This window comes from Castor canadensis, chromosome 1, assembly GCF_047511655.1.
Source record: "Castor canadensis chromosome 1, mCasCan1.hap1v2, whole genome shotgun sequence".
Lineage (NCBI taxonomy): Eukaryota > Metazoa > Chordata > Mammalia > Rodentia > Castoridae > Castor > Castor canadensis.
Window position 1 is genome coordinate 202,747,508 of NC_133386.1, and position 24,789 is coordinate 202,772,296.

The 24,789-nt window shown below is 53.8% G+C and overlaps 3 protein-coding genes across 11 annotated transcripts; 1 reads left to right on the forward strand and 2 right to left on the reverse strand.

Annotated features, from left to right (window-relative positions):
* Positions 1 to 1,266: 1,266 nt before the first annotated feature.
* On the reverse strand, positions 1,267 to 4,873 carry Cfl1 (cofilin 1). Its single transcript, XM_020164878.2, has 4 exons — positions 4,547 to 4,873; positions 2,400 to 2,707; positions 2,098 to 2,174; positions 1,267 to 1,925 (listed from the first exon to the last, which is right to left on the reverse strand). The coding sequence occupies exons 1-4, from the start codon at positions 4,856 to 4,858 to the stop codon at positions 1,813 to 1,815; spliced, it is 810 nt and encodes a 269-aa protein (XP_020020467.2). The 5' UTR covers positions 4,859 to 4,873; the 3' UTR covers positions 1,267 to 1,812.
* A 1,047-nt stretch (positions 4,874 to 5,920) lies between these two features.
* Mus81 (MUS81 structure-specific endonuclease subunit) lies at positions 5,921 to 12,494 on the forward strand. 7 transcript variants are annotated; one of them, XR_012439609.1, is made up of 16 exons: positions 5,924 to 7,107; positions 7,197 to 7,347; positions 7,537 to 7,622; positions 8,144 to 8,242; positions 8,406 to 8,474; positions 8,628 to 8,713; positions 9,188 to 9,328; positions 9,508 to 9,603; positions 9,705 to 9,826; positions 9,916 to 10,013; positions 10,472 to 10,588; positions 10,680 to 10,775; positions 10,952 to 11,080; positions 11,156 to 11,197; positions 11,680 to 11,763; positions 11,846 to 12,494. XR_012439609.1 is itself a non-coding variant. In XM_020164870.2 (16 exons), the coding sequence occupies exons 1-16, from the start codon at positions 6,973 to 6,975 to the stop codon at positions 11,910 to 11,912; spliced, it is 1,680 nt and encodes a 559-aa protein (XP_020020459.1). In that variant the 5' UTR covers positions 5,936 to 6,972; the 3' UTR covers positions 11,913 to 12,494. The 7 variants fall into 7 exon arrangements, 5 of the variants coding, with proteins under 5 accessions (XP_073905301.1, XP_073905304.1, XP_020020459.1 ...); XM_020164870.2 differs by having other exon boundaries at positions 5,936 to 7,107; positions 11,156 to 11,259; XM_020164871.2 differs by having other exon boundaries at positions 5,939 to 7,107; positions 7,197 to 7,326; positions 11,156 to 11,259.
* Positions 12,495 to 12,759: 265 nt separating this feature from the next.
* Positions 12,760 to 19,983, reverse strand: Efemp2 (EGF containing fibulin extracellular matrix protein 2). Of its 3 annotated transcripts, none has more exons than XM_074049231.1 (11): positions 19,718 to 19,983; positions 18,745 to 18,862; positions 18,466 to 18,514; positions 17,658 to 17,864; positions 17,041 to 17,163; positions 16,658 to 16,774; positions 16,405 to 16,524; positions 14,620 to 14,739; positions 14,409 to 14,535; positions 13,993 to 14,188; positions 12,760 to 13,124 (listed from the first exon to the last, which is right to left on the reverse strand). In XM_074049231.1, the coding sequence occupies exons 2-11, from the start codon at positions 18,853 to 18,855 to the stop codon at positions 12,963 to 12,965; spliced, it is 1,332 nt and encodes a 443-aa protein (XP_073905332.1). In that variant the 5' UTR covers positions 18,856 to 18,862; positions 19,718 to 19,983; the 3' UTR covers positions 12,760 to 12,962. The 3 variants fall into 3 exon arrangements, with proteins under 3 accessions (XP_073905332.1, XP_073905326.1, XP_020020466.1); XM_074049225.1 differs by lacking the exon at positions 19,718 to 19,983 and adding an exon at positions 19,120 to 19,254; XM_020164877.2 differs by lacking the exon at positions 19,718 to 19,983 and having other exon boundaries at positions 18,745 to 18,927.
* Positions 19,984 to 24,789: the final 4,806 nt, after the last annotated feature.

A 24,789-nucleotide genomic window follows, 5' to 3' on the forward strand; every position in this document is an offset into this window, starting at 1 on the left:
AGCCAAACCCTGCCCTGGATTATCCCACAGACCATCCTGTCAGTAAGCTGCCTTTTTCCCTACCACAGTGATCACTACCCATACCATCACCCTGAAGTTCACCCTCATGGAGAAAACCTAGGCCAAGCTCTCCTAAAGACTCAGGCCCTGCAAGGACAACACAGCATGGGCACCCCACAAGTTAAGCAGAGCCCCAGTGACCCTGACCTCCCCTGCCCCAGCAGGCAAATTCCACCCACTGTTCTTCACAAATAGAGCCTGGTTTTGTAGCAAGGGGACCTGTGTCTTTAATTCTCACAGCTCTAAGGCCCACCAAGAACTCCACTCTCTGGCAGGTCACGATGGAGACCAGATGCCAGGCACAGAAACAGGACACCTGTGAAGCTCCTTATTCTGGGAAGCAGGCTCTCCATGGGAAGACCCAGGAACAGTCCATTTGCCCCTACCCCCACAAGCTGTAGAGCACTGAAGACTAATTGCAAATTCTCTATACCTCAGTTTCCAACCAAGAAAACAGAACTACCACTTCTTTTCTTTTCAGAGAGAAGGATGCTAAGAATACAGCTTTAACTACAGAAGGCTTTTTCTGATTCTGTTGTCCTAACTAGGGAGATTTAAATCCCGTATTATCACTCCAGCTCACCCTGGGAAGGGTTAAGACTTCTTGGCTGCCAATGCCTGGATGGGTTGTGAAGGGCCAAAGTACAGAATGAAGGAGCCAGGGTAGCAAAAGGCTCAGGACCCCAGCAACACCCTTTTGGTTACACACAGGGAGGTGGGGCTCTAGACATCAGGGTCTGAAGTCCTAGGTTCCACCTGGCTGGCCCCACCCTAAATGGACTCTAGCCACAGCCACAAAAGGCCAAAGGCCCAATGTGGCCTCTGACTCACAACAGTCCCTGAACCTGGCCTTACAAATGAGTCAGCCATCCAGGGGAGGAGCAGAGAAGACCTGACAAAACCGTAAAAGGTCCAGCAAGTAGCTCAACAGGCCACCTGTGTGACCTGGACCACAGCCCACACCTGGGCAGGACTGAGCAGAGACTTAGTAGGTTTCACTGTCCACCCAGGCAAGGACCCAGAAGAAACCAGTTCAGTTCTGCTATAACCCCCCCAACCCCAGTCAGTAGTAGACATACCCTAGGGCCAGCCATCCAGCACCAGGGCCTAGCCGGGGATTGGGGACAGGAGACCACTGTTCCTTCTCGCAGCGTACCTTCCCTGACCATGTCCCCCACACTCAAGCACTGAAAATACACCCATACACCCTGTTAATGAGCCTTTTTATTGTCTTTTTTTTTTTTTTTTTTTAAACTGAAGGTCCCTTACTGGTCCTGCTTCCATGAAAGGCCAAAGACCAGGGAAAAAAGGAAAGGGAACCAGGCGCGGGGAGGGGTCATCTCCACAACATTCCATTTGTACACAGAACTAAACAGACAAGCACAGAGTCACTATTGCGGTTAGAAGTTGGCAGCATGGGATGGGGAAGGAATAGGTGGGGGAGTAGGGGTGTCGTTAAAAAAAATACAGCCCCCCCGCCAAAACTGGGTGTCTGGGGAGGACTTGGTCTGCTTCAACCCAAGAGGAATCAGAAGATGAAAAGCAGTTTGGGAAGGCCAGAACCGTCAGGGATGGAGGGAGGAGGAAGGTCCAGGGGGTGGGGAGGCTGTTTGGCAACTGGGATGAAGGAATTGCCCTCCCCCTGCTGGGATACCCCCCAGCCCCTCTGGTCTGGCAGGAAGGGGGCAGCCTGCAATCCCCAAGGGCAGGTCTGGGGCTGCCAGATGCTCCAGGCAGGGGGCTGGAGGGGGCTCACAAAGGCTTGCCCTCCAGGGAGATGACAGCACTGCCCCCCAGCTTCTCTGCCAAGGTGCAGCGGTCCTTAACCTCCTCATAGCAGTTTGCTTGTAATTCATGCTTGATCCCTGTAGGGGACAAAAAGGATCATCTGTGAGCAGAAAGCACTGAAGTAGGGAGTTTCTGTGTTTGGGAAGCAGCCAGGAGAACAGATGAAAGGGACAAGATCCAGCCCCCTGCCATTGTCATTTACCCCACCCTGTAGCCAGGGATCATGCAGAAGGCTCCACCATTACCAACCTGTCAGCTTCTTCTTGATGGCGTCCTTGGAGCTGGCATAGATCATTTTGCTCTTAAGGGGTGCACACTCAGGGGCCCTGGAGAGAAGTCAGGGAGCAATTTCCCTCAGACAATAGAGAACCTCAAGAAACCCTTGGAGGATGGCTTCTAACATTGGGGATGTTGTCAAGCTCCTCAATGACAAGTGTTTGTTACAACCCCTTCCAACTGGTACCTCTGGGCTAACCAGGAAGACATCTATCCAGCTCCCCTCCTGAGAAAAAGAATGGGTGACAGGCAAAAGTGCCTCATGAGTAGCTCACCAGAAGATGAACACCAGGTCTTCCTTCTTGCTCTCCTTGGTCTCGTAGGTTGCATCATAGAGAGCATATCGACAGTCCTTGTCTGGCAGCATCTTGACAAAGGTGGCGTAGGGGTCATCCACAGTCTGGCCCACATCGCCTACCAGGATCTCCTTGCCCTCCTCCAGAATGATGTTTTTCTTGTCTTCACTCAGGCAAAACAGCACTGCCTTCTTGCGTTTCTTCACTTCCTCTGGCGTGGAGGACTTGCGCACCTTCATGTCATTGAACACCTTGATAACGCCATCAGAGACAGCCACACCAGAGGCCTGAGGGATAAAGGTAAGCCAGACACACCTAAAGAAAAGATTCCCAGCAAACTGTCCCCTGAAATCTCTCCTTTCCAGGCTCAAGAGATCTTAGTCTAGATGCCAAAAGGTACAACTCTCAGTCCTACATTGCAAGAGGTCACTTACTCCCTTGCCAAGGCAAGTCACTATTTTCCCATCCAAAGGACCAGATGGGATACCAACCCTTGCATGGAGGAGACCTGGATCACCTAGTTTAACATCCCCACTCTGATTTACAGGCAAGAAACTACAGACTTGTTAAAAACAAAACTTTCATCGAGCTGTGAACCCAGAATTAGAACCCACAGAGTGATTGGGTTTTTACAGTACTCAATCCCAGCCTTCAAATATAAGCGCTAACTTCAAATTTCAGATAGAAGGGCCACTCAGGCTACGGTCTCCTCTTAGGCAAAGAGGAAACCAGGACCCCACACCCGAGACAAGACAACAGTGCCAGTATGCCCATCAAAGCCGCTAGACGCAATTATTACACAAACGACTCCCTGCCATGCTGGGGATCTTTTCGGGACAAGAATCACAACCCCCAAGTAGGATCTTCAGGAGAACTTCCTACCCTTTGAATCCTAGAGATGGGTGACGGAAATTAACAGGGAGAACAAGGGCCCAGAATCCCCGAAACCCCTACCCTGCATGGTGCTGGGGGAAGCACTACACCAGAGAGTGCCTGTCCTCTATGAAACTCCCCCCGCCCCACCGAACTGCAGAGGAAGCTGGCCACGTGACGCGGTTGCTTCCGGAGTGGGAGGGGAAAGGAGCAGGGCTAGGCCCGGCCCTCTCCCCAAGAGAGAAACCCGCACCCGAGAGGCAGCCGCACCTCCAGAGCCTCAACGCCCAAGGAACCGGCTCTAAGGACAGGCATCTCGGCCTGTCAGCTTCGGGCGGTAGTTTGGGCAAATTGTACATGCTACAGCTCTCGAAGCCCTCGAGCTAAACATATGAAGCAGAATGATTTCCGGGCGGTGCCCGCCTGGGTCACTTCCCTAAATTCGGCTCCACCCTCAGGCCCCATCCGGGAAAGCCAAAGGCCCCGCTAGTCCTGAACATCTGTCCCGGGCTGGGCCTGAGCGTGTGCGCGCACGCTGGTCGGCAGCCCCGTTCCGACCATCGCCCCAGGTACAAGCGAGAACTCAACTCGCTGTATGTCCTCTCGCTCCTGAGCAGGGCTATGGCCTCTGCGGGGTTCGCCCCTGGACCTGCGGTGGAAACTCCTACGCATGGGCACTGGTGCCCCACCAGGACCTCGGCGCCACAGCATCTCCCATAGCCGCACCGCCCCCATCCTTCGCTGGGCGCCGGCATCCCTGCCACCTGCTCTAGAGACCGACCAGCCCGCAGAGGGAGGGCGATGCGAAGAAAGGAACGGCCTTTGGGTGGGGCGTGCGCACCGAAACCTCTCGCGCGCTTTTCCCTCGCCGCCCTCGGGCCGGGCTTGGACGCCGCGTGCTCCACTCGAGCACGCGCCCTCGTGAAAAGACGCGCGACGCCGCTGCTCAGCGAGGGGCGCGCACTGGCGCGTCCTGGACCCCTCCCCCACGGCCGGTGTCCGCGCGGGCGCACCAGCAGGGTGGGGGAGGGGAAAGAAGTCCAGGGGGCGCGCGAGCGACGTCCGACCCGACCTCTCCCAGTACCCGCGGACGCGCAGGCGCGGCCCAGGGCCGGCCGCTGATCGATGCGAGACCCTCATCTTGTTTCGGGTGCTGGGGGAGGGGGTGCCGATATCGCTCCCCTGATCCCGGCGAACAAGCAAGCGACCGACTCGCAGCCGCCTCCCCTTGGAAGCCATAGCCTACTGCTCACCATGTTTCCGGAAACGAAAAGGAGATGGCAAAGAGAGCCAGAGAAGACCAGAGCCGCCGCAGCTGCTGCCGGGATCTGACTGAACGCGGCCTCTCCCGGCCCCTTCCGTTTAGTAGGAGCCGCACAATGAGGGGCGGGGCGGGCTTCCGGCGCTCCCCGCGCGGGCCGATGGGAAACAGAGTCCAAGAGCCTTCCACCTTCCTCTGGTTCGTTGGGTAACAGTCTGTAGTGGTGCCTGCCTCCCAGCTTCGCAGTGCCTACGGGGAAATGTAGGCCGAGGGGGTGGGGCGATGGCGCGCAGTGTGAGCCCATTGGTGGAACTTAGGAGGAAACGCTGAGCTGTAGGCCCACCGCTCAGAAAAATGCCCCGAAAACTGTTCTGGATCCCGCGGCTCCTTATCCCGGAACGAAATGGTTTTTTTCTATGGCCCATCTGGCACTTTCTGGTTCTCAGATCTGAAATTTTTGAGGGTTAGGATTTTGCTTTGTCTGAAACAAAGCAACTACTCAATGGGCTAGAATTGGATTCTAAAGCAAGGAAAATCGCAAGTATAAAGGTGTCTTCAAAGCAATAATCTGGTATCCTAGATAAATGAGCACAGCCACTCTTGTCTCCTAAGAAAAGGTCATATATAACTCAGTAAAATAAGAGGAGAAACACAGGGGAAAGGCTACAAGGAGAGCTTTATTTTTGTTTAAAGGTGTTAGGCAAAGTCTTGGAGCAAGAACAGGTATAGGCAGGAGATTGTGCGTTTAAGACTTTGTCTTTTAACCAGGCAGTTTGAAGAGGAAGAATTGAACTTAGTTCTCGAGTTCTTAGGTTTATGTTTATGGTTATTCTAATACAAAAAGATACTATATATGCATGAGCCTAAAATAAAGGAATTTGGGGACTCCAGGAAGATTTCCTTGGCCTTGAAACAATGACCATGGCCTCACATTGCAGGAAGAGAACGCACGAGTCAGAAGCAAACGGAACTGGCACCTTGTTCCAAAGGCCGAATAAAGAGTGGAAACAGTTTGCAACGCCTGGGAATGGGGTGTTTCGCAGAGCATACTGGGGGTTGTAGTCAAAAATCCCGCCGCACTGCCCACGGCCGAGCTCGAGGAGCTCCAGGAGAAGGCAATAGCTTGACCTTCCAGGGTTCCCCAAACGTCTTGGCGAGAAGAGCCGTCTAGCTCCACCCTTTTGGAGCCTCTCGGTTTCCCAGAGCAACAAGGAGGGGGAGGGAGCTTCGCAGTTACCCTAGAGACGCGCTCCTTCCGCCCCCGGCCGCGGAATGCCCTAGATGTCCTTATTAGGACAAGAGACTAGATGGGGCGGAGCCAGCCATAACGCTGGCTTCAGGCTCCTTATAAGGCTGTGTCGGGCAGGAGGCGGGCGCCTGAGCCGGGCTGGGATGAGGGGCTGCAGTCTAGGTGGAGTGTGAAGGGACGGGCTTGGCGCTCCGGCCCTCCTACTCTCCTCACGAGCCAAAGAACTGCGCCTGGCGACTTCCGACATGACAGCTGGAAGCCGGAGGCTGCTCAAACCTCTGGCTAGACCTGTGCTCAATTCATCCTGGGATGTCTGCAGGTTTTCCATCCTCAACTTCCCTGAGGGCCCTCCACTTCCACTGAGCTGCAAAAACGAAATGTTCTCGCCTCCCTGTCTACTAGCCTACTTCCTGGGGTGCGACCACGTGCCCGTCTCAGGTCTCCCCACCTGCCAGCAGCACCTGTTACAGTCATCCTTCTATTGGTCCTCTGCCCACCTCACACCCCGGTCTATCTACCTCCTGTCCACATCCCCGACTTCGTGCCGCCAAACACACACAGTTTGGGATCACCATTCCTCAGATCTTTCAGCTACTCCGGCCGTACTTTTCTTTCTCTGCGCTCCTTCCTGAATGTCTCACCTACAATATACTCGAACTCGTTTGTTCACCCCCCACCACCACTCTCGTCAAGCCCAGTCTTTCTCCAGCTACCTCTGCAACGGTGAGGCTGAATCTGACAGCCTTAGAGACCTTGGAGCAGCCAAGTTCAGGTTAACTAAGCCGGGCCAGCAGCCCTCCCAGTCGCAGGTGGCGCTGTCCTCTTCCTTACTGCCTGCACGAAGACGACCCCGCTCTCGAATCTGGGGTGAGAGGAAGGGGCGGGTCAAAGCTCCGTAGCCTGGGTGGGGCGCGTCCAAAGGGTTGACGGGGTGTGTGGGGGGGGAGAGGGTGGTGAAGGGGAATGGAGATCGTCCTCGGCTCCAGCCTTTTAAGAGTAAGGCAGGGGCGGCTTAAGGCGGTTTGAGGCAAAACTCTAGTTTGTGCCCCGCTGGGGCCACGTGATCGGAGAGGTCCCGCCCCCCAGCCAGGTGTTCCAGTCGTGACTCCAGCACTGGCGGCGTCCCAATCCCACGGGTTTGAGGCGCCAGAGGACCCGCCCTGGGGCTCATGGCGGCGCCGGTTCGCCTGGGCCGGAAGCGCCCGCTGCCGGCTTGCCCCAACCCACTCTTTGTGCGCTGGCTGACCGAGTGGAGGGACGAGGCAGCCAGCAGGGGGCGCCGCACTCGCTTCGTGTTTCAGAAGGTGAGTTCCGGCTGGGGCGGCTGCGGACAGGTGCAGCCCCTGCCGAAAGAGCCTCACGGAGTTCCCTGTCCCTTCCCGCCTACTCCCAGGCGCTGCGCTCCCTCCGCCGGTACCCGCTGCCCCTCCGCAGCGGGAAGGAAGCTAAGATCCTCCAGCACTTCGGAGACGGACTCTGTCGGATGCTGGACGAGCGGTTACAGCAGCATGGAGCATCCGGCGGTGAGCGCCTCCCTCCCGCAGGTGCCCACCTTGGATACTTTGACTTCCGGCTCTCCACTTCCATCCTAATTGCTGTTTGACCTGAGGCTGATGGTTGGCGCTTACTGGGCCTCAGAGTGCTCACACACAACACGACTGGACTGCATCTTGCACTCTCCCGGTTAGGTGCTGGATTCCCTGGGGTGCGGAATTCACTTTCTTCTCCCGCAGGTGACCTTGCCCCAGTCCCACCGTCTGGAGAAAAGAGTCCATCCAGGGAAGGGTCTCCTGCCCAAGTCCAGGACTCTTCCATGCCAGTGAGCAGGGGGAAAGGGGAGTGGAAGACCAAGTGGGAGGGTTGGGAGTAGAACTTCTTGACTTCTTGGTTTGAGGGGTTTAGCAGTCCTGGGTCTAAATTTCACTGGTGATGCCTAGTCTGGGGCAAATGACTTTTCCTCTTTTAATCTGTAAATAAGGATATTGATAACAGCTATAGAGGGAGTTCCAAGATTTAGCTATTTAAGGGCACTCGAGACTGGGGTTGTGGTCCAAGTGGTAGAGTGCCTGTTTAACCATGCACAAGGCCCTGTGTTTGAAACCCAATACCCACCCCAAAAAAAAAAAAAAAAAAACTGTCCTGCAGTGGTGACAGAACTGAGGCTGGGCCAGGCACATCCCCTCACCCATTGCTCCTGCCCTGCATTTGTCCACTGTCTCATCTCAGAAGAGGCATTTCGTCATCTGCCTCACCATGTCTATGCAGCCTGCTGAAACCTTAGCCCTGCCAGGGATTGAGCTGACAACAGCATTATGTTCAGAGCCCCTCTGTCCATTCCAGGTTCCTGCCCAGCCCCAAGCAGGAGACTCTGGAAGCTACTGGCCTGCTAGGCACTCAGGAGCCAGAGCTGTCCTGCTGGAGCTCTACCGGGAGCACCTGGTGAGTGCGCGGCCTCACCGGGGGTAGTTGGGATGATGCAGTAGAGCAGGAGGCTCCCGGAAACACCTGGGCAGGGCAAGTGGAATTCATCCCAGCCGTTGAGGCAGGGCAAGAAGGAGCCCCATCCTTGAACCTACCCTTGTCCTTTCTCCCATGGTTGCAGAATACTGATGGCCACAGCTTCTTAACCAAGGAGGAACTGCTGCAGAGGTGTGCCCAGAAGGCCCCTAAGGTGAACACCCAGGTGGGGGAGGACAGGTGGAGCTCATGGCAGTGACCTGGTGACCTTAGAGGCCTAAGCCACGTGTGGCTCAAATATAAAGGCACAAAGAGTTTGGACTTACAGCATCAGGGACTTTCTGAGGGTTTCTTCCCCTATCCACAGGTAGCCTCTGGGAGTGCTCGACCCTGGCCTGCACTCCGTGTCCTCCTCCACAGGAACCTGGTTCTTAGGACACACCGACCAGCCAGGTATGGGCTAGATGCAGTGGGCAAGGATGGGGGACCATGCATGGCATTCTTGGTGGGACCCTCCTATCACCCAGCAATTTCAGATCTGGTGCCACCTTCCCCTCAGGAGCCTGCACTGTTGGAGAACAGGAGACTGAGGCAGCAGGGGGAAGGGAGGAAGGGAGGAAGGTTACACCATTGGCATGTCTTAAAGATTGGTTGGTAGAGATGCAGGAAGGGAGGAGGGAGCAGCATGAGTGAAGACAGGAAGAAGGGATTTGAGACACACAAATTGCAGACTTGAAAAAGGACACTAAGGTGGTCCTGAAGGAACTGATTTGAGAGGTAAGAAGACAGAAGGTAGGGGCGAGCCAGTGGACCTACTTATGAAGGATCGCCAAAGGGGAATGAGGCCCACCTAGCTGGGAACAGCAGGAAAGTCTGCCAGGTATGAGTGAAGAAGGGAGAGCTGTGTTTGTCTCTCACACCTCCCAGGTATTCACTGACCCCAGAGGGCCTGGAGCTAGCCCAGAAGTTGGCTGAGTCAGAAGGCCTGAGCTTGCTGAGCGTGGGCACTGGGCCCAAGGAGCCCCATGGGGAGGAACCAGCAGTGCCAGAAGCAGCCTCTGCTGAGCTGTGAGGAGGAAGGGGAGGAACAGGGCAGGAGGGGTCCCAGAAACAAGACCAGCACTACACCCCTATCCCTATGACCTGCCACCGAGCTGTGGCTGCCCTACCTCCTGTTGCCCAATGGGGGAGATGCCCTGGCACTGAAAGTTCTGGCTTCACGTGCAACCCCTGCCCTCCCTCAACAGTGGTGCCAGTGAAGGAGGGGTCCAGCAGCTGCAGTTGGAGCTGAGGCCTGGAGAGTATAGAGTGCTGTTGTGTGTGGACATTGGCGAGACTAGGGGGTGAGTAAGGTGGGAGGGTTGCCATGAAGATGATCAGAGGATGCTGGAGGGTACATGATACTGGCCTCTCCTAACCTTGGCTTCTTTTCATGCAATTTTAGGGCAGGACACAGACCAGAGTTACTCCGAGAGCTCCAGAGGCTACATGTGACCCACACAGTGCGCAAGTTGCATGTTGGGGACTTTGTGTGGGTAGCACAGGAGACTAGGCCCAGAGACCCAGGTAAAGGGCCATGGGTGGGAGGCATCAGAGGCCAGGCCTGGTGGGTAAGGAGACACAAGCCAACAGGAGCCATCTTGTCTTCTTGGTAGCAAGACCTGCGGAGTTAGTCCTGGACCACATTGTGGAACGCAAGCGGCTGGATGACCTGTGCAGCAGTATCATCGATGGCCGCTTCCGGGAGCAGAAGGTGCCTTGGTTGGCCTGCCCCACTGGCCTGCTGGGGGAGGCCTTCCTGGAGGTGGAGCTCCTATGGCCTCCAGCCATACCCCTTTAGATCTGCTACAGGCAACTCAGGCTCAGACCCAAGCCATCCAGGCAAACAGGAATGCAGGGCAGCTGGGCTGGGCAGAGGAACATATTAAAGACCCCGTGGGTACCCAGTCCCTCCCATCTCAGATAAGGCCCAAGCTTCCAGGAGTGGAAATGCAGAAGCTGCACTTCCGTCTCAGTAGTGTCTAGGGATGGTAAAAGGCTTCCCCGCAGAAGCCACACATGAGCACAGGTGTGGAGGTCCCACTGAGACAGGCAGGAAGTCCAGAGAGGATGAGGATGCTGATGGGGCCATGGTCACTTTGTAATGAGTCATGTGACCGACAGCCCAAGCACGTGGACATCTGGGCTTGACCTTCTGTGCATCCTTCCCAGTTCCGCCTGAAGCGCTGTGGCCTGGCGCGCCGTGTATACCTGGTAGAGGAGCATGGCTCAGTCCACAACCTCAGCCTTCCTGAGAGCACACTGCTGCAGGCGATCACCAACACCCAGGTAAGCTGGGAGAGCAGGGACAGGCTGGCAGGGACCAATGTTCACGGTTCACGCTAGGAACCACCTCCCTCCCTTGGGTCCTTTGCCTCAGGTCATCGATGGCTTCTTTGTGAAGCGCACAGCTGACATTAAAGAGTCAGCTGCCTACCTGGCCCTGTTGACTCGGGGCCTGGAGAGATTCTATCAGGTGAGCAAATTAACCTGTCTGGCACTAGGCCCTTATCTGGGACCTTGCTTCCCCAAGGCAAGAAAAGTGGGTAAGATTCCTGTTTCTCAGGCTGCTCTTTGAAGCCAAGGACTGAAAAGCTGGTTGAGGTGTTGACCCTTAGAGCCCAGCCTGGCCTCAGTTCACTCTTCCCTCAGGGCCACACACTACGCAGCCGCCCCTGGGAGACCCCAGGGGATCCTGAATCAGGGACAAGACCCTCCCCAAACCCTCTGTGCTCACTCCTCACCTTCAGTGACTTCAATGCGGGAGCCATGAAGAACAAGGTATTGCCCTTGCCTTGCCTCTCTGTAGGTGGCCTAGACCCAGACCACCGCTTACACAGGCCTCCCCATCCCTAGGCCCAGTCTGTGCGAGAAGTGTTTGCCCGGCAGCTGATGCAGGTGCGTGGACTGAGTGGGGAAAAGGCAGCAGCTCTGGTGGAGCGATACAGCACCCCTGCGAGGTACCCCCAACTGGGCCCCTCGGGTCCTCAGCCCCTGCCCTCCCTGCGTGAAATTCAGCTTAATCAGTGCTCTTGGGAAGTGGGCCTGGCTCTTTGTGGGCTCTGTTCAGAGATGGACAGTAACCCAGACACGGGTGTGGGTAGGAGGGAAGGAGACATTCCACCTGATGCAGAGAGACGACATCCTGGAAGAGCGGGCTGGGCCATCGAGACTGGGGAGGTTTAGGAGCCTTTGGCGGTTCTATCCCTGTCCCTTGTTCTTCTCCCCATGGAAGGGAGGGCAGGTGGAATGGAGTAGGGCCTTGAATACCAGGCTCAGGAAGTGTGCAATTTCCCGACCCTGCACCCAGGCTGCCCCGTCCTGTCTCAGCTTTCATGGTGCTGGCCTAGATAGTCAGCCATTATATCCCCCATCTGCAGCCTCCTGGCCGCCTATGATGCCTGTGCCACCCCCAAGGAACAGGAGATGCTGCTGAGCACCATCAAGTGTGGGCGTCTGCAGAGGTGAGGGCAAGGCACAACCTGAAGGGAGGCTCAGGCTGCCCTGGACAACAGGCTGACCCTTTTCTGCATTGTCTTCCTCCAGGAATCTGGGACCCACTCTGAGCAGAACCTTGTCCCAGCTCTACTGTAGCAACAGCCCTCTGACCTGAGCTATATGTGCCACAAGACAGCCTCTGGCCCATCTGCCCCCTCCACCCATGCCAACCAGCCTTTTTACTGGGCTCTTTAGGACTACAATAAAAGCCTTAGGTGTTCGCAGCCTTATATACTAGGGAGAAGATATCTGGCCCAGGACCCTTTTGAAATTGCAGGAACTGGAAGATGAGACCATGTGGTGCAGTGTTTTTTTTTTTTTTCTTTTTGAGATGCTAAGGATGGAACACAGAGCCTTATGCATGATAGGCAAGAACTCTACTACTAAGCTAAATCCCCAGGCCATCCAGTGCTTTTAAAAACAAGTTCCTGTCCAGATGTGGTGGTACACGCCTGTAATAACAGCACTTGGAAGGTTGAGGCAGGAGGATCAAATTCAAGGCCAGCCTGGGCTACATTGTGAGACCCTGTCTCAAAAAATAATAAATAAAGTAAGCTCTTTGGGATCTGTAGTTCCCTGGTCAGGGAGATGGAGTCAATGGGCCATTGTAGCTTTGAGTCTACTTTATGTAATCAGATGGTCCTATAAGTCAAGTAAGAGGTTCTATAACTTGGTAAAGAAGCTAGAAAAACACTCATGTCTGTTCACCTCATTTTGTAGATTGGAAAACAGGCCCTGGGAAACTAGTAAGTCTTGTCCAAATGTCTAGTTTGAAGCAGAACTAGGGTTGGGACCCAGGCCTCCTGGGACTGTCCCTAGCAGGGTTTCTCAGGACCGCTACAAATCAGCCAAGCTTAGTGCTCTGGGATGTGCTCATTTCATTAACTCCTCCCTACTTGGGATGATTCTGAACCCTGTGGTACATAGCTCCCCAGACTGTCCCCGTTTAGGGGAACTTGGCCTTTATGGGCACAGCCTGGCCCCTTCCCCAGCTGAGGTTAACCATCTACCTCAGCCACCAGAACTCCTTTCTCCCTTTATTGCCTTTCTCTTTCTGCCTTTCACAACATCTTCCCTTTTAGTAGAACAGTCATCTCTGAACTCCAGGCTCCTTAGCTACAGGGGGCTGCAGGGAAAGTGACCCCTCCCTGAGGGTCCCCCTTCCTCAGAAGGTGTAGGCCCCCACGAAGACGGTGAGTCTCAGTACGGAGCTGGCCCGGTAGCTCATGAGGGAGTTCATGGTGACCATCTCCAGGTCCAGCACATACTCCCGGGGGCCGGTCACTGGCCGGGCGAGGACCAACATGGCGCTGACATTGTTGATTTGCTGCAGGGTACAGTGGGTAGCAGGACATAGAGACTGTCAGCCTATGTGCCAAGATCCTACCCCAGCATCACTACCCTGCCCTGTAGCCATGAAATGGGAAGACAGCCTTATCCAAGCTGTGACCCAGGCTCTTGACCAGCACTGGCACCCAGATAGCTCTCCTCCCCTCCTGTACTGAGATTCTGCTCTCAGAAATCTCACTGGTTCCCTCTCACCCTTTCTATCTAGTTCTTTTTTCTAATCAGGGTTAACCTATGATTCAAGGCCAGGTATGAGTTGGGAGTTATGGAGCCTTTGGTGACTTTGAGCAGGCAAACTCCCCTTCAAAGCATTCAAATATTCTTTTTCTCTTTTCTGCCCCTACCCTCCCTTGGTGCTGGGAGTGAAACCCAGGTCCTGGTGCATGTTAAGCACGTGCTGTACCACTGAGCTACAGCCCCAGCCCAAAGCATTCCATTTCAAATAGAAAACAAGCTCTGATGCCAGACTTGCCTCTTGATACCGAATACGGCATGAGAACCATGCATTTGAGACCCTCACCCTCCACTCGGTAGCCACTCCTGGACCCCTGCCACCTACAGCTAACCAGCAAAGCTAGATTCTCAGATACCAGCCCTCTATTCTTTGTTTTATGAGCAAAGAAATCAAAGCTAGATAGGGAAAACCAATATTGAGACTTAAACCCCACTGACCAACTGCCAGTTACGTCTGTAGTTTGTGCCCTTGGAAAGAGCACCTCCCCTCTGGGGCGGGCTTTGAGAAAAAGAGGCGGGGCACAGTGGCACAGCCGGACTCCCACTCCAGGCTTCTGCAATTCCATTTTAGATTGTGCATGTGAGTTGAGGGTAAGAGTAGGGGAGTGCCTTACCCGAATGTAGAAGTCCCCCTGGGAGTTTCCCGCGCGGATCTGAAAGGCATTGTAGGCGCCAGGATAGACGGAGGTTGCTTGGATCTGGAACACATCAGCGGGCACGCTCCGTTCCGAGGTGATGCTCATGTATCGGTGCACGATGGACGAAGGCTGCTCTCGACACAGGGGGTTGGAGGCAGGACAGAGGCAGCGGCTAGAGGCCCCAAGATAGGGGACACGAATGAGGTTCTGGCCTACCCACCAAATACGGCCCATTCCCCAAAAGGAAGGAATCTCAAGAGGGTCCGCCCACTCCTGGTATAAAACTAGAACTTCCACCAGCCCTCAGACGCACTTGCCACCGGAGTAGACGCCAGCCCGCCCCAAGGCCCTGTGGGAATTGTAGTTTTGGCGGCTGGCATCCATTGACTCACTTGTCTGACACTTGGACATAGGGCTCCACACAGCGGTTGGTGTCCACGCAGCGGTAGCCTCCGTGGAAGTTAACACAGGTTTGGGCCTCTGAGCATTGGTGCCCACCTGACTCACACTCATCAATGTCTATGCCAGGGAAGAGGGGCTGGAATCAGGGATGTGAGGACACCAGCCCCTGAAACCCTGTCCACCCCTCCCAGCCACCTGTACCTTGGCAAAGCCTTGTTGCCAGCAGCTGGTAGCCCTGTGGGCAGTGGCAGGAGAAGCGGCCTGGCTCGTTGACACAGCGGTACTGGCAGAGATAACTGGAGTAGCTGCACTCATCGATATCTGAGGGAGGGTGGGGATGAGGACCCTGGGCCAAGGGCAGTCCTCACAATTGAGTCCCACAGGCGTTTACTGAGAGAGCCCAGCCCCATGTTAGGCTGGATATGGGAAGAGAGAAGGGATGAGACAAGCCCTGCAAAGCTCAGGAGGAGGACAGAGGGTCAAAGAAAGATCTGAGGAGCTGTGGATATAGCTCAGTTGTAGAGCACTTGCCTAGTATGTGCGAGGCCCCGTACCAGACAAATAAGCAGATAAGACAGGTGTGCAGTTCTGTCCAGACCTCCCAATTTACAGACCTCTCTCTGCCCCGGACTGTAAGAAGATACTAAAAAGACCAACAAAAAAAAGAAACAGAAGAAAAAGGCACTGGCAATATAGAGGCTTTGGTGTGAACCCTGATTTTGGGGGCCCTCAATTTCCCTGCCAACAAAATGAGTGGATTAGACTAAAAGGGTCCTGAAAGGGCTGAGGACATAGCTGAAGTGATAAGAGTGCCTGCCTAGCAGCAGGAGACTCTGGTTCAAACCCCAGAACCCACAAAAAAAAGAGAGAGAGAGAGGAAGAGCCCTGAAGGCCCAACCTACTCTGCTCTAGTTTTCGATTACTCATTCACCCAATTCCTGCAACCCACAATAAATCCAAGCACACAGTCCCCATCTGTGAGGTACGTGCACAGGACACTGTTTTTCTACGTTTGTTCCCCTCGTGCAGCCAGGCACCAACAAGGCTGCATGCCACAGCAAAGCATAACGTAAACAGAGACCAGCCAGGTGACATGCAGTGAAAAGTCCAAGATCCAGCCTTGCCCTGTCATATACATATATATATATATATATATATATATATATTCACATATATATATATATAGTCATATTATATATATATATATATATATATAGTCATATATATATATGTATTGGTGGGGTGGGACTGGGATTTGAACTCAGGGCTTTGTACTTGCAAAGCACGTGCTCTATTGCTTGAGTCACACCTCTAGCTCCCCCCATCTCATCTTTACTGTGTAAATTTAGGCAAGTCATTTAACCTTTCTAAGTGAAAGGATGAAAGTCACCATTTACCCAGCACTTTATGCCTTTTTTTTTAGTAATTCTCTCAACAAACCTGGAAGGAGATGTTAATGTCCTGTTTGCAGAGGGAGGAAAAAAATCATACCTACTTCCTAGGATTGTTGTCAGGATTAAATGAGATCGAGTATGAAGAGGAAGTACCCTGCACAGGTTAGGTTCTCAACTAAACTAATGGCAGTTTACTTTAGCTGTTGAGACTCGATGAAGCCTGACTATTATCATTGGCCCCCTTCATCCTCCAGACAACCAATTTACCCAAAACACAGAACCAGAGAGAAGAGCGACTCTCCCTAGTACAGGATTCAGGTGCAAATCAGCCTGACTCCCAGGAAGACAGATATCCACATCCTTCTCTGTTTCCCCAGTGATTTCAGTATGGACCTAACTGGGCCTAACATGCCATCCTCACCAGGCTGGGAGTGCCCTGCAATCTGTTCTGGATGGACTACATGGGAGGCATGTGAGTGCAGAGGACTGAATATGGAAGCATCAGACACAGCACTATGGCTGGACGTGGCGTAACATGACGCAAGGCCTGGGGGACCAATGCAGGAGCCTGAAGCAGGGTTGGGACTCTCACCACTGCAGGAGAAGCCATCCCGGTGCAGCTCGTAGCCCTGATGGCAGCGACACAGGAAGGTCCCATAGGAGTTGAAGCAGCGCTGCTCACATGGGGCCCCCATATCACACTCATTTACATCTGGAAGGGACAGGAAAAGTGAAAGCGAAGGAGTAGCCCAGAGCCCTCCACTCCACTTGGGCTTGTCAGGAAGGGAGCTACCCTACCTCGTGTCCTTGCCCAGGACCCAAGAGCCCAGCCCAGCCAGCCTCACCCACACAGGAGCGGTTGTTGGGCCCCAGCTGGAAGCCCGGTTCGCACTGGCAGCGAAAGGAGCCAGGCAGGTTCACACAGCGGTGCTGGCAGTAGCGGTAGCGGCACTCGTCTATGTCTACGATAGAGGAAGGGGAAGGACAGAGCACCAGCTGGGACTCACAGCCTCAGCACCCATGGTCCTGTCTCTGCCTGAGGAGCTGAACTGGGTCTGGGCCAGGTCAGTCATGACATGCCCCCCTCCCACACATAGTCCTCTGTGTCCGATGATAGGAGAGCACAGGTGAGAGGGGACTATGGTGATCCTGGGTGTGGGTGGTGCTAGGATGGGAACCAGGCCAGGAACACAGAGCAAGAACTGAAAAGGCCACTCCCTGGACTTACCTACACACTCAGGCCCAATCTTTCGGTAGCCATCGGGGCAGGTGCACTGATAGGAGCCAGGCAAGTTATGGCAGTCCTGACTGGGGCGACAGTCATGCAAGGCTTGGGCACACTCATCCACATCTGTGGAAGACACCGGTACCGTTCAGCCCCAACTGTAATCCCACATGCTACCAAACATGACAGACACCTCAGTTTGGGAGGTGACACAAGCCAGACAACATTCACATGGGTGCATGGGTGACTGGCATGAACTAGATCTTGTGCCAACAGCACAAGTAACAGTCAACCATGAAGTGTATCCCCACATCAGGAGAGCGTAGGTAAAAAGGCCCTGTTCACACACCCCCAGCACTGATTCAGGACCCTCCCTCCAAGGCCCATGGCTCCCAGGGGTGGGATACAGATCAGAAAATAGGCAGGGACAGAGGCTGGGAGGTAGAGCTCTTGCATATCTCTACAGGCGTTGGCTTGGGCAGGGGGACCACATGCAGGGCCTATGGATGAGGGTGGGGATGTCCCCCTGAGGAGCCAGAGGCCTTTGAGCAAGGGAAAAATAGCACATGATGCCTGGTAAGAGGTGTGGAAGCCTGGGTATCAGAGTGACTCTGACTCACCCACGCAGCTCTCCTGCTCATCAGGTTCATAGCCCGGTGGGCAGGGGTTGGGGTGTTGAGCAGGGGGCACTGGAGGTGGGGGTCCCTCGCCATGTAGGTCGTTGATGACCGCAGCGGAGCGGGGCAAGCACAAGTACCCCCCATAGTGGTTGATACATTTCATTTCTCCTTTGCAGGCCTCGGGGATCGTCAGGCACTCGTTGACATCTGCAGAGAGGGGCCTGCTGGGCACAGCCAGTCACGGGCTGGCCCTGGAGAGAGTGGGAGGCAGGAGGCCAGCTCCACCTTCTCTAAACTGTGTGATCAGGCCAGGCTGGGCCTTCCCTCTAATCAGCAAGCTAAGGCTGCCTGCCTGGCCTAGGACCCTTCCCCAGATCTGCTAGGGTTGTTCCTCTTCCCACTGTCGCCCCTATTCTCCTGCCTAGAAATGAATCCTGCCTCAAAGCCCTGACCCCACCTCAGCCAGAGTAATTCACAGGCCTCACTACCCACCCACATGGACACTACTCCTACCAGGTTGCCAAAGGATAAAGAGTTGGGCTAGGAGAGTAATTCAGAGAAAGGTGTATGCAAGCTGGCTTCTCCGAGCAGTGCCCAGTTGCCCTCTTGCCTACTGGGAGGTAGAGGCAGGGTTTCCTTCTTGAAGAGGGAGGAGCCATCCTTAGTTGAGCAAGTGGCCCCCCCAGAGAACAAGAGTTGGCCTGGGGCCATTGGGCTTCCTCTGCAGTTCTTGGAGGTGGCGGTGTATTTGGGAAGCAGTAATCCCTTCTCCGTTGCTGGGGGTGATAGGTCCCCCAGGCACACTCACCCCGGCAGTGCTGGCTATCTGGATCCCACTCATAGCCATCTGTGCATTCCTGAAAAGGCACCAAAGGTGGCCAGTGATCACCTCGGGTCCCCTCCAACCAACCAGGCCAAAACCAGGGCCTGAGTCCAGCCACCCTCCTCCAGACTGCTCCAAACAATGGCCCCCAGCTGTTCCACCAACCAGGAAAGGGAGAATCTTCCCCACCAGCAGCCACCCCAGGATCCTAATCTCTCTGTCCCTGCCCGACCCATCCCAGGCCAGTGACCCCACACTCCCCACCGTGTAGCTGTCGGGCTCCTCGGAATCCTGGGGAGCCGCTGCCCCCAAAAGCAACAGCAGCAGCGCCCAGAGCAGTAGAGACCCAGAGAGGCAGGAGGCAAAGGGGAGCATCCTGGGGCTGGGAGGTGGTGAGCAGGGGTCAGGGGCTTCTGCCACGACATCCCCCATTTTCTGTAGGAGGATTCGGGGCCCTCATCCCGTCACCCACTCAGGGCTAGGAACGGACTTCCCTCGCAGGCCCGGGTCCCAGGCCCACCCCGCCCCCGCCGGGTGCCCCAGCACTGCGAGCCGAGGAGCGCAGGCCTCTCGGTTCTTCGCTGCGCGGACTCGGCGGATACTCCGGCCCGCGCCCTCCCCCCACGGACGGCCACTCACTTGGGCTCGCAGCGCCCCACGGCTCGGCTGACTTCGGCAGTGCCTACGGGCAGACGGACGGGCGGACGGCGCAGCTCCCTGGACGCGCGGCCCCAGGAAGCGCCCCCCGCCCGCCGGCCCGCCGCGGCGCGGCCCACCCCGGCGCCTCCGCCCGCCCTTCGGCGGATTCCTGAGCCCGCGCCAGGGGGAGGGACCCCGACCCCCCGCTTCTCCGCCCCTGGCCGGCCACAGGCCCCCACCCGGTCCCCCGCGGCGCCTCCCCGAGCCTCTTCCCGGCACCCAGTCAGGGTCCCCCTGCGCTGTGTCCAGGAGCCATTGACCTTGATGCCCAGCCCTCAGACTCTCATCCAAAATGTTGTCCCGCCGCACCTAGACCCTACCTAATCTGCGCCCCCAGAATCCATCCCGAGCACCCACACCTTAATCCCACGAAGCACCCCGACTCTGCACCTCCCAGATTGTACTGGGAACCTAGACCCACACTTAATCCTGGGGCCTCCAAATCCTCACTCTACTCCCCTCCAGAATTTTATTCTATGCTCCCAGACCGTCACTCTAAATGGTCCCAAAACGTCATCGAGGGTCTCGGAACCCCTACCCAGGCAGGAGAAGCTCCCAGACACAAAACTGTCCATTTCTCTCTCTGCCCTCCACCCCCACGGCCGCTTTCAGCCAGGTGGTCCCTTCATCCAGCACCGCCGCCCCCACACGCCTTCCATGGCAAAGCTATATTTTGGGGGCAGGGGCGGCAGTTCCCGCTTGGCCCCAAAATGAATGGAAGCCCCTGAGAATCTGAGCAAGCCTGAAATCCGGCGCGCAGGACGCCAGGGCCCAGGGCCAGCCCCTTCCCCACCCTCCTCTCACCCAGTTTCCCCCACCCTGTTTCCGCCTCCGCCCCCAGCTGCGGGCACGCCTTAGGGGCGGAGTCTGGCTCCCAGGAAGGGGCGGGGCCTCACTTTGCCCACGTCTCAGGGCGGGCCAGACGGGAAAGGGCTGCGTGTCCAGGGATTCCCCGCATGGGCCAGACTGCTAGCGGGAATAGTCCGGCCTTCCATTCCCTTGTCCATCCCTTTTCTATCCCTCTGATCCGCCCCCAGGGCGACACAAGGGAGGGGCTTGAGTCCTTGGAGTTCAGAGGGAGCTAACCATCTCCTCTCCACTGCCCACCCTCCATCCTTCCCAGTCTCTGGGATAAGGAGGTTAAAAATCATAGTCTTTAAAACCAAAAAGACAGCTGGGTGTGGTGGTGTACGCTTTCAATCCCAGCACTCTGAGGCGTGGTACACTGGAAATATAAGATGGTGCAGCTGCTTTGGAAAATGTTCTGATAGTTCCTCACAATGTTACAGGACTTAGCAATTTCACCTGTTAAGTGTGTACCTAGGAGAAATGAAACATTTACACAAAAAACATCTTTATATAGTGTTGGTAGCAGCAGTATAAGAGCAAAAATGTAGAAACAAGTCAATGTCCATCAACTGATAAACAAAATGTGGTCTATCCATATAGTGGAATATTACTCAGCCACTCAAAGGACTGAAATGTTGATACATGCTACGATATGGGTGAATCTTTTTTTTTATTGTACTGCAAATATGGATGAATCTTGAAAACAGTATACTAAGTGAAAGAAGACAGACACTAAAGGCTACATACTCCATTTGTATGAAATACCCAGAATAGGCAAATCTATGGTAGAGAGGCAGAAATTAGATGGTTTCCAGGGGAGTGATTACTAGTACGCATGTTTTTCTTTGTTTTACACTGGGTCTGAGCCGGGTGCCAGTGGCTCACACCTGTAATCCTAGCTACTCAGGAGACAGAGATCAGGAGGGTTGCAAGTTGAAGCCAGCCAAGACAAACAGTTCGTGAGACCCTCTCCAAAAAAAATCACAAAAAAGGGCTGGTGTAGTGGCTCAAGGTGTAGGCCCTGAGTTCAAACTCCAGTGCCACAAAAAAAAAAAAGGATAAATTCTGTGACTTGAATCTCAATAAACCTATTATTTAGAAAAACAACAACAAAAAGCTTCTGATTATCAAGGTCTTACCAATCTAGACAATGGCAAGGACCTTGCACAGTTCTCTTGCCAAGATAGGGATGGGGTGACATTAGTGTCCCATGTCACAGATGAGGATGGCTGAGAGATGTGTCCTAGTGTTAAAAATAAAGTCAGTGGTGGTCCATTTTCAAGGCAAGGCATTTAACTCTGGCCACTTGCTTTTGTATCAGCTTGTGGAGGTTGGAAGAGGGCCCAACTGATGAGGAAACTTAAACTCTGAAGGGTAAATCATGATAAAATAAGGAAATGGGTAAAAACTGTATGTACTAGAAAGCATGTATCACAGGGGGGCCTTCCTGCCCAAAAGGAGGAAGGGTACGACCTCAAGCTGCCTCTAAAATTTGACCAATCCCAAGAGACACTTAGTTTAGAAAACCAAATAGGAAATCTAGGTTACAGAAGAATGTACATCCCATAGTACTCAGTCAATGAGGAACCTGGGAAAAGACTGTATTGCATACTAGACAATATAATATTTGTTGTAACTGCTTCTAGTGTCTCTGCTCACCAAGCATCCAATCTTGAAAGACTGACGTTAAAGTCTCATTTTCACTATACTCTGAGTCCATTCTTTGAGTTTGGTCAGGTGAGCATATTTCTCACACCAGGCACAGCAAGAGCAGTAAGGATAGGGTTGAGTCTCACTGACTCCAAGATTCTCTGACTTTGTCCCTTATTAGACCATTATGGAGCTGCCACGTGGCTGGTGGGGTGGTCCACTAAGTGTCATTCCACTCAAGCCCCAAGACTTGTTGCTGCCACTTAGAAATGACACACCAAGGCTCAGTGGGGAATGACTGAATGTAGTTGACTCAAACTTGGAACCTGAACCTCCAACTTTGCACTGTTAGGCCCAAGTAAGCCTGTCATTTTGAGTTGCCTCCTCAGAACGCGTCTCCTGACGTCACCTGATCTGCATCATAGCCCTGTCAAATCTAATCGTAGTTGGCTTCTCTCTCATCCCAGCCAGTGAGGCCCCAACCATCATTGGGTAGCAGCCAGGAGCTGCAGGATGACTGAGTGAATCAATGAGTGATCAAGTGGGAGAAGTCATTCATTCAATGAATGTTTACTGAGTGGTCACTTCAAATCAGACACATGCTAGCCACAAGGGACACAGCACTGATCAAACCAGACCAAGAGGGACTGGGGCATGGTTCAAGTGTTACAGTGCCTGCCTAGCAAACACAAGGAAGAGTTCAAACCCCAGTACTGCAAGGAAAAAAAACAGACCAAGACCTTCTGTCCTCATAGAGCTCATATATGAAAGAAGGAAGGACAGTGGCAAAGAGGAAGGTTTTGAGGGTCAACGAGGTCAGTTCTTCCCTCCCCACAATCGTCCTTCACCACAGATAGCACAAGACCCACTTGGGGCACTAGGCCCCAGGCCCTTGAGACCAGGCACCACTCTGTGGATGGCCAGCCCACTGATTGTTGTTTTATTGTTTGTTTGTTTTTTGGTGAGACTGGGGTTTGAACTCAGGCTTTTTGTGCTTGCAAAGTAGGCAGGCACTGTACTACTCAAGTCACACCTCCAGCCCATTTTGCTCTGATTATTTTGGAGATGGGGCTGTGGCAGGAAGACAGGGAAGAGGAACAGAGATTAATGAGTGCTACAGTGACAAACAAAGGAAAATCGGAGTTGGGGAATGTTACCTGGAGACTAGAGGAGGGTCACCTTACCTGAGGTTAAAACAGCCAATGAAATAACATGTGATTATGTATGGGACAAGCTTTTACCCTGACCCATCCCCCCCACCCCCACCATTTCTGTAACCTGCTCTAAATGGTATATAAGGAAAGCCCCCTTTGTTCTCGGGGCTCAGCCTTTGGACATGAGTCCACTGAGTCTGTGCCAGCTTAATAAATAAACTTGCTTCCCGAAAGCTCTCTCAGTCTCTGTCTGAGCCCTCCTGCAACAGGGTCTCGGGTCTCGCAAGTTATTTGCCCTGGCTGGTCTCAAACCACAGTCCTCCTGATCTTTGCCTCCCGAGTAGCTAGGATTACAGGCGTGATCCACTAACACCCAGCACCCACTGCATTGTAATGAAAGCAGGGCTCATTTTTTTCCAAATAGAGAAGGTCCTTGGCTTACTGTCCCAGGGAGAGGGACAAAATGGAGCAAACTGGAACTTTACAATTCTAGGATGATTCCTAATGAAGAAATGACAAAGTGTGGAGGGTGTGAATTTAACTAAGATACACTGTGAGCACATATACAAATGTCACAATGACACCTCCCTGTACAACTAATATATGCGAATAAAAATGTTAAAAAACATAGTGCTCTCTAGCTACACAAATGAGATCTTAAAAATAATGACAAGTGAGTCTGTAAATGGATGAATTCCAGGATCAGAGCCTTCCTCCCCTTTCTCTCCCACTCCCACGGACCTCTCGTAAGACAGTTTTCCCTTTTTTTGCGGTACCGGGATTTGAACTCAGGACCTACACCTTGAGCTACTCCACCAGCCCTTTTCTGTAATGGGTATTTTCAAGATAGGATCTCTCAAACTATTTTCCTGGACTGGTTTTGAACCGTGATCCTTCTGATATCTACCTCCTGAGTAGCTAGGATTACAGGCCTGAGCTACTAGTGCCAGGCCAGACAGTTTTTCAAGTCCATCTCTGCTCTAGGACACTGGTTCCCAGTCTGGAGGATGGAGGGGATACTCCCAGCCCAAGGACCCACTTAAAACCTTAACAGGTATCAAAGCTGCTGTCCAGCCGCTGACCTCACAGCTTTGGCCTTGCTCTGACTGTGATGCTCACCTGTTTTCTTTTTTTCCTTTTCATCCCCAAACCTTGGCAAGGATGCATAATAGGAAAGAGTAGCTGATGATTAGTTGTTCAGTCAACAAACAACCACTGAGCCTGTTCTGTGTAACCCTGTCCTGGACACTGGGGAAAATGAGTGAATAGGATATAGGTGTGGTAGAGAAGCTGAACATAAGCTTGCGTAGGTGTAAGGAGCTCATAGGTATAAGGGCTGCCATGGTTACATGAGATGTTGGGGAAGCTGGTAAGGCTTTTTTTTTTTTTTTTGGCAGTACTGGGGTTTGAACCCAGGGCCTTCACCTTGAGCCACTCCACCAGTCCTTTTTTGTGAAGGGTTTTATCAAGATAGGGTCTTGCAAACTATTTGCCCAGACTGGCTTTGAACAATGATCCTCCTGATCTCTGCCTCTTGAGTAGCTACGATTACAGGCATAAGCCACTTGTGGCTGCCTTGGGAAGGCTTCTTGAAGGAGATGGCCCTTGAACTGAGCTCCACGGAGGAGAAAGAGTGACTCCTCAGTGGGCAGTGACCACCCCCCATTCCTACCCAGTCACCAGGCGCCTGTGCCTGTACCCCCTGGGCTTCATCTCTATATCATCACTGCTCACTAAGGATCTGTCTCCCAGTCTCCTTAAGGACAGATCTTCATAACCCCAGAATTTCCCAGAATGGAGGGGCCCAGAGCTGCTGTTGAATAAAGACAACGGGGTGAGGAGCGAAGAGCCAGGTACAGAAGAAACCTAAAGGCCAGAGGTAGCCTGCATGCTCTAGAGGTCCACCTCCCACCCCAAGCCTGGCTTCCCTTCGTGGTTTCTCCAGCTCCACCCCCTT